General features: G+C 35.5%; 1 protein-coding gene across 2 annotated transcripts; it reads left to right on the top strand.

Annotated features, from left to right (window-relative positions):
• Window positions 1-696: 696 nt before the first annotated feature.
• On the top strand, window positions 697-8662 carry LOC120330142 (twinkle mtDNA helicase-like). Of its 2 annotated transcripts, XM_039396988.2 has the most exons (7): window positions 697-2613; window positions 2840-3006; window positions 5211-5406; window positions 5945-6104; window positions 6694-6840; window positions 7193-7347; window positions 7612-8662. In XM_039396988.2, exons 1-7 carry the CDS (start codon window positions 1574-1576, stop codon window positions 7859-7861), a joined length of 2115 nt encoding a protein of 704 aa, XP_039252922.1. In that variant the 5' UTR covers window positions 697-1573; the 3' UTR covers window positions 7862-8662. The 2 variants fall into 2 exon arrangements, with proteins under 2 accessions (XP_039252922.1, XP_077974901.1); XM_078118775.1 differs by lacking the exon at window positions 6694-6840.
• The last annotated feature ends 439 nt before the right edge of the window (window positions 8663-9101 follow it).

Below are 9101 nucleotides of genomic sequence, written 5' to 3'. Positions count from 1 at the left end.
GATTATCTGCATTCATTTTTCCATTGATAATATATAAAATCTCGTTGGAAATGACTAAATTACGCACAGTGTAGTATTTTTACACAAGAGGTTGAACCTAAATAAGTAAATCCAATTATCTCCTGTCTGACTTTGGCAAAGGACGGCATTTCTGCATTTACAGATTTAGGAAATGGCATACCGGTACGGTACAATTTCGAGAATTGGAAACCTATCAGTGAGTGGAAGTGGTGACTCCTCTACGGCCCATCGAATTGGGCCTCGGCCCATCAGGCTATGGGTCGCGGCCCATCAAGTTGTGTAAAGGAACTATTCACTTGGCTAGCACAGTCCTGCAGTCAGTCCCCGAACTCCTAATACTGTTAATAGGACTATAATGTGAAAAATCTGAACAAAATTTTGTCCTAACCCTAACCTGGTACACATACTACAGGAGTATTTTTTTCTGTTGCTTGGTATTTTGCTTTATTTTTATATAAAGGCTTATCGTAAGAAAAAAATTTGGTGGCATCTCGCAATTTTTTTCGGTCGAATATAGACAATTTTGTAAAATTGAAAATTTTGGTAAGATAATTGAATTTTTCCTGATGGGGCCGCGGCCCATAGCTTGATGGGCCACGGCCCATGTGGCCAAATTAGATGGGACGTGGCTCCGGCCCATGGGCCTTAGAAGAGTCACAACTCCTGTAGCTATCAGTCGAACTATGTTCAAATTTGTGATGATAGGATCAATAAGAGTTATGAAGGAGTTTATAAAAGAATAATTATTACAGTATTAAGAGATGATAGCATTGATATTTTTTTAGCCTGGTTTTAGGATATTCTGTACTGCATCTGATGTGGTGAATATATATATATATATATAGTCTCATCTCCATTATCTTAAAATTTATTTACACTGAAATAACATAGGTATTACAAAAAATGTATGTTCAGTGTGTTAGAATGAAAATTATGATATTCCAGATGAAAAATTTTTATTTTATATTCCATGTATAACTTATTTTTATTTTTTTAAGATAAGACTTACATATTTATCCCAGGGGTTGAGGAAAGCTGCCAATAGTATGGCTTAACCATATGGCGAACCACGGCCTTATGTCCTGTTTATGTGATATATTGGTACTCCTGAAGTATGCACACCGAGATGTCGCATAACCTAAACCCTAACCTGGTACACAACCTGAATCCAGGTTGTGCGCCATCTTGGTGCGCATACTTCAGGAGGTCCGATATATTAATATCACTGTTGGATATTGTGACACAATTCAATAGTTCTATTTTACTGTGTGATTTAACTGCTGTTGATGGACGGGTGCATAGCCTACTTGTACGTTTTTAATTTTGTCTCAAGTAATGCCCGACTTCGAGGTAACTGCAGGTTTTGTCTGTCTGTTGTCATACTGTTTTATGCCAGAGCAGCCAAAATAAAATTTATTGATGAATAACTTAATTTTAGTGATAGCAATAGTGATTCTATTGACTGATAAAATAATATTTTTGGGATATTATATAATTATTCCAGCTGCTGGTGTGCCTATATACCTCATCTTCTTCAGGCTTGTGTGGAAAAATGATTTATCAGAAAGTTTCAGGCAGTGCTTGGATATTGTCATCAATGACTAATCTTCAAACAATTTCTGGGATTTGTATGAGATCTATTTGCAGTACACACAGTCTAAATGCATCTACAAATAAATCGCTAAATTATTTTCAAGCATATCGATCAAACATAAACAATAGTGCAAATACAACCAGTGCACCTTTGGCTCAAGAGATACGATCTTTTTTACAAACTAAGAATCTCAATGCACAATCGGGACCAACATGCTTCAAATGTGAAAATGTTTTTCCAAAGCCGAAAGTTATCGGCAGACCAAGAAAAAGTGCAACATCGAATCAGACTCTATTCATAAATAAAACAACTGGAGATTTTTTCTGTGTTGATTCAGGTCATAGTGGTTCATGGAATGACTTCCGTGACTATATGAAGAATCCGCTGCTTACTAGGTCTAGTTTAGACTTTGACACCAAGTCTAGTGAAGAAATAAGTGATTCAGAAGGACTAAAGAAAATATGGGAAGATTCGGTTTCTCTGTCTGAATGTGCTGATTTAACATGTGAAGAAACTTTATGTAAATTTGGATTAGATGTCATAACATTGAGTGATTTAGAGTCTTATGATATAAGATTTAACAAAAATTTGGATACTGTTATTGTTCCGTGGTTCTCAAACTTGATTTCGACACGAAATTCAAAGCAAGAATCAAGAGGGACACCTATTGGTTTAAAAACATTTTCTTTGTCCAACGGAAGCGAACCATGTGAAGTATCTCGTCTTCCAAGAAAAGGATACTATAACATGCTCGGTATAGAACAAGTTCCAGTAAATTCGAAAAAAATTGTGCTGACAATGAACGAGTTTGATGCAATTGCAGTAAACTTTGCAAGCACACAATATAAAGCCATTTCATTACCATCGGGCAACACTTACCTGCCTTTGCAAGTTTTGCCATATTTGGAGCAATTTTCAGAAATCATCATTTGGTTCAATAACAACCAAGTTTCTTGGGAAGCTGGACGACAATTTTCAAAGAAATTGGGTGAAAATAGGTATGATTTGTTAATGCTATTATCAAATGGAAATTTGTTAATGCTTTTATCAAATGGAAATTTATTTATATATTAACTTATGCTAATTCAAGTTTGTATATTAATGCGTTGCCATTGAACTGAGATATAGATGAACAATGCATCAGTAACTCTATATGTTGAATGAAGACTGTTATACAGCAAATGTTTTTTTGCTTGAAATTCGGTTAAATTGAATATTTTTTAGGTGCCGTATAGTGAGACCCACCGCTGGTACGCCAAATCCTCTTCAGGCTTTGTCGAAAAATTTGGATTTAGATGGAATTATATCTTCAGCAGTGTCAGCTGAAATAAAGAATATAGTATCATTCATCGACCTTCGTGGTTTTGTGAAAGATGAGCTGATGAACTGTGGTAAGTTGGTAGATGAGATGAGATTGCAAAATATGGTGGTACTTCATTGGAGTGGATAGATTCTTGACTAAAAAAGGGGGTCTAATTAATCTAATCAACCATATATGATAATGAAGTAGGCTATATATGAGTTGATTGCCTTTTCCTTTCCAACACTAGTGTGATCCCCATAATTATAGGTAATCGCAAAAATAGAAAATATTGGTGTATTACACATTGCACTTATAGTCGGTGGGCGAGAAGATTTAAACATTAACATTAGTTGCTTGTGGTATTTTTATGATTTGTGTGGTAAAATAATTTTTGTTATAATTTTATGAATACCCCTTAATAAACATTCACATGTCTTGATGTGGAATATGAAATGTATGCCAATAACGCTTTTGTATACATTGTTGTAAAAAAGCACTAGTCTACCTAGCAGCCTAACCGATTCAATTGTTCAGATTCAATTGTTCACACAGGAAGCCAGCGACTATCTCATGTTGAAACAAAAATAATTTTCTGTTGTGGGAGAACGCATTGTGTTTAAATAAGCATCCCCCCATTTCACCGTGACATGTCCACGCTTGCATTCCTGCTATAATTATTAGAAATATTAACAGAGACAGTGGCGCAGCCAGAGGGGGGGGGGGGGGTCGGGGTCGAAACCCCCCCCTTTTTGAATTTTCTGAAAAGTGAAAAAGTTGCCGATAACACGTGCAATTGCCTTCTGCTAAAATCGCCGTTCGTTTTCATCAACGCGGCGTGTTATTTATGCCGTGAATGCCCTTTATATTGGTGTTTATTCTCTTTAAATCACAAATTTGTGCCGCGGGAACAATGATAATTATTTTATTTTTGTACTCGCACGAAAATGTGAAAACTGAAAAAGCGTGCAATTGCCTTCTGCTAAAATCGCCCATGTTTTCATCAGCGTGTTATTTAGGCCGTAAACGCCCTTACGTGGGTTTTTATTCTTTCTAAATCATAAATTTGTGCCACGATAAACATGATAATTATTTTATATTTGTACTTTGCACGGAATTGTGAATTCGCCAGTTATTATATGTTCATCGGTGGCGAGGTTCTAAAGACAAAAGGAGGAGTAAAACCGCGATCTAAATTTGATTGAAAAGCGGCATTATAAAATACCGAAAATAAAACCGTAAACAATATAAGTTTTGTTGAGTCCCGCGACAGTCTGAAAACGCTTTTCTAGTCGCAAAATCGCAAAATTTCGTGTGCCTACGGCGCACATTATGTTTGGTCGTCGTTTAGGAACATACCGTCACTAAAATCGAAACACGGTTAATTGTGGGTGGGATTTGCCTTTTATCCATTACTTTAAAATTGTCGTAGAAAATTTTCGTGTTATCATTAAACAAGGTTGAAAACGCGATTTTTTTCCCGGTTTGTGATGGTATATAAGATAATTAATCCGAAGTATATCCATCAATTTTTATTGTATTGAAATAAATTTTACTCCATGAGAATTTACAGCAGATTTACGTATTTTTCAGGAGGTTTTATCTTTAAAAATAATCGGAGTGTCAGCAAGTGGCGTAATCGCGGCGATGAATATGTATTTTTGATTTAACGATATACTTCATATTCATTTTCATTTCATTGTACCAAATAAAATTTTTCTTTTCGGATTTTTATATCAGTTATTGAGATTTTTCTAACGGCGATATGGAGTTGGCAAGATTCCAAAAACACGTATTAAAATTAAATACACCGTTTATCTCATATTTTTATGTCCACCGATCGCCGTGGCATTTCAGAGAACTAATGTTTTAATTTTGACGTAAGAAGAAGCAACCGCGAGTTACGTTGGACACAATTAAATTAATATATAACGACATTTTAGAATTTTGTAGTTGTCAGGGATTGAATATTTTACGCGACAAGAATAATCATTATACGCTGAAAAGACGTCCCTTTAACGAGCGCGTAATGCGAAGACTGTTACAGACCGCCATGGTAATTTATGATTATGAACCCCCCCCCCCCCCCCCCCCTCTTGAAAATCCTGGCTGCGCGCCTGAACAGAGATAACGTTGTTTGTTTCAATTGTTGTTTAATATTGTAATCTGATCTTTGAATTATGGATGTATTTGATGAGACATTTAATGATTTCCTGATTGTCTATCGTTCGGAAGTGAACTTTATATTATATATCGATGATTAAATCTATTCAATAATGATTGCCTAATTTCTAGACACTGTATGTGGTGTACCATGGACCCGATTTACAAAGTTAACAGAAAAGTTGAAAGGTCATAGAAGAGGTGAATTGACCGTGATTACTGGGCCTACAGGAAGTGGGAAAACCACATTTATGAGTGAATATTCTTTGGATCTTGCTATGCAAGGAGTTTCAACTTTATGGGGGAGTTTTGAAGTACAGAATGTGAGGTAATTTATTCAGTTATGAAATGTTTTAACTCATGTGTCCTAGCGGAACAGGAAATTAGTTTTTGCTTCGATACTCTTTTTGGTGGTTCAGAACCTCAATGAAACATTCCTGGAGATCAAGAAACTCCTGTGCAAGATTTAATTGTCTTCTGGGAGAAACACATCATTTGATAAATAATATCAAAATATCTGTGTTTATATTATATATGATATGAACAGAAAAGAAATTACATTTATTCTCATAAAAAAAAATAATGAGAAACTTAATTAAGCCTGGTGTTTCTTGTGCAACTCTTATGAGATCGGGTCGAGTTTTTGACTGACACGCACTAAACATTGAAGAAAAGCAAACCCAATACTGGCAAAACAAAACGCTGGTTGAAAACCACTAATCTAGGCTGTTGTGGAAACGACAAGAGAATTAAATCGATTTACAGATAAATGAATTTATCAAACATGAAACTCAATTAAAATCATGGTTCAAATTTCAACAAAATATTACAATTTCTGGCAACACTAATAAATTAGGTTGTTTCAGACTTTTGAAAACTATGATGAAACAATTCGCAAGAAGGAAACTGGAAAATGAAATGTCTGATTTTGAGCATATCAGTGATAAATTTCAATCTGTACCAATTCATCTGATGACATATAACGGTCCTCAAAGTATGAAAGATGTCATCCATACAATGCGCCAGGTGGGAATCCTAAATATTAATTGAGTTGGGCTTGATCAGTTTGCTGAACAAAAACATAATATTGAAATATTCGCTATTAATAGCGCTATTTTTATAGAGCCATGAATTTTTGCAATGGTAGGTTATGTCATCTATATTTGAAATGATTTCTTGCAGTGCTCCTTAGGTGAGAAACAATCCTTATGTTATACCTTAGTAGCCCATAATCAATTGGTTTCAGATTCTAACCGTTGGTGTCATCTTGAGACTTACTTAAAATTTGCTCAATTAGGAACTACGTTGCCCATAAAGTCCCATATAATTAAAAACCATATGATTCTGGGAATTTTTTGCTGCTTCATAAGCTGTTGTAGAGTTAAGGAGTTTACTGGACTCAATTTTGAGACTAACCATGACCACTTGCATTATCTGGTCATACGGTAGATCAAATGGGCTATGTTGCCGTGAGTCTGACAATTCACTGTATTCAAACTTCTGATGTTGTTTCTGAGCAAATGATGGTACTATCATATTTAAGACTAGTATTTTATCATCTTCGCCTAGTTGAGATATCAGTACTCATAGTTGCATGTAATTCTCAAATTTTCAGGCAGCTTATGTTCATGACATTCAACATATAGTTATTGACAATCTTCAATTTATGATGGGAGCGATGCAGAAAAATAATGATAGATTTATGGTACAAGACATGCTCATCAGTGAATTCCGTAACTTTGCTACTACTGAACATATTCATGTAAGTTACAGTGCTATCTGCTATCAGTAGATGAGAAGTTTTGTTTTATTGTGTTGTGCTATTATGTCAGTTAACTAATTGGTGCTTTGAGCATTCTGGCAGATAGGCAAATATCGAGACCCGCATCCGTGGAATTATATATTTTGTGAAATTGTAAAACCGATAATGCTGGAAACTTCGCTCATGTGAGAAAAACTGATTTATATCGGATTGCTGTTCAACATTTCTAGCCACAATAATCTCTCAATTAATCGAGAAGGGACCGAGCATGAGCTAGTGAAGGTGGATTTTCTAAGAAGAGCGTAATGTCTCATTGGGTGTTATTGATAGTGCCTTACACACTATTTTTCAGGTAACTTTAGTCATTCATCCTCGCAAGGAAGATCCCAGCATTCCTTTGCAAATTTCATCAATATTTGGAACAGCAAAGGCTACACAAGAGGCTGACAATGTTCTGATTCTTCAACAAGTAAGATCTGTCAAAGATGGAAATGCTTACAAGAAAAGGTAGGAATGTTTAATCTTTTTTTAGAAAAAAACTTTCAGCCTGTAGAGAAAATATTTTGAGATTTGGGACATTGTTCATTAAAAATCATGCTTTCTTTGTTGAACAAAATTAGCCCAGGTGCTGAGTATGTATAAAAAAAAAATTAAACTATTACCATTTCTAATTATCCCCTTTCTGGTCTGATATGGATAAATAAGTTATTACAAACCTGCTTGGGCTGCTCATATGTTCCAGAATGTTTTTAACTTTCTCAATATTTTCAGCTACATAGAGCTGGTAAAGAACAGATATGATGGGGAATTGGGAACTGTCGCATTGTATTTTGACAAAAGCAATTTGTGCATGTCTAAACCTATAACAGATAATAAATGTGGAATAGGTTTAAAACTCGAATTGGATGAAAATGAAGTTCAGTTGAATGGTGGTGGAATCTATTCTCAAAGTGAAAAACCTATATCCGATGAGGTATTGGATACTCCTGAATGGATAACAAATTTGGAACAGGGAAAGTGAATTGACAACTTTGCATAAGTGAATGCTGTAAGCAGCACCTATAGATAACCCATGCAAAAAGTTGTTCTCCTTCCAAGTTTTTAATTGTGGGAAGAATCAGAAAAAAAAGAGGTGCCATCATGCAAAGAGATAAATTTGCTCTATATGAAGCTCCTACATTAGTTAGTAATGCAGATTCCAATGAAGAACATTGGAAGGGAGAAGAGATTGATGATTCTGGGAGTCCTGATGCTATACTGAATCAGAGATTGCATTAGGCACGGCCATAGGTCATTTAGTACAGTCTCTGAGCAAGTTTACCTTGAATACCGTGGTCAGCTTTTGTCTGCATCACAATGAAAAAAATAGGAAAACCGGAAACTGAGAGATCAGGCAGTGCTGATTGGCGAACTGGGATGAAATGAGTTACTTAGATTAGACATTAGGCTCTATCTTCACACCCGCTTAATGAAACTGGGTGAAATGTTACTATTGTATACTTTTGTATGTTTTATTGCTAATGCGTTATCAAAAAGTATCTGAAATTCCAAACCTAAGTTCTGCGCCTGAACGATCCTTCTGACGAATATGGTCCTTAGAATCGGGCGGCTGTGTTTCGATTTTCGAATGTGTGGACTAGCACATATTCTTTATCCTATATCTTACCATAGTCGTACACACCAGAACAAACTGCCATTACGATTATCTTCATGTTTTGCTGGCATGTAATCTGCCATTTCATATTTTTTTACTGCCTTTTCTTGTTTCTCAATCATATCTTGCCATCGATCATGACATGAATAAATCAAGATACTTTCTTCATTTTCGATCGTAATTTAATTGATGTAACATCTGTTGTGTTAGATTAGGTTGAACTTCAGTCGATTAAGTTGAACTTCAGCAATCAGCTGGGGAGTACTGGTAGTGGTGACCACTGGTATTGTTTGTTTATTGACCTGGAAAATGTAAGCGCTCGAGTGATAACATAATTACAGTATACCCTTAGTATTTTCGTATGTCTTGGTGGGTGCAGCCGGGTTCTTATTGATAGAGGTTGAATTCTTATTTCGTTAGAGGCGCTACCAGTCTTCATGACAATACAAGAATAATGCTATTTGCCGTGCCATGTGGATTGCAATATACCGTCTCCAATATCATTTCTTTCTTATTGGTACCAAGTACATAATGGCTTCTCATAGTTTTGATTGAGACGCTCTTTCTTAATTTTTAAAAATGTCTGCCAGCAACGCTGTTTTGGATT

This window comes from Styela clava, chromosome 12 (assembly GCF_964204865.1).
Source record: "Styela clava chromosome 12, kaStyClav1.hap1.2, whole genome shotgun sequence".
Lineage (NCBI taxonomy): Eukaryota > Metazoa > Chordata > Ascidiacea > Stolidobranchia > Styelidae > Styela > Styela clava.
Note: the sequence above shows the minus strand (reverse complement) of the source record. Positions and strands in the feature narration are given on the sequence as shown.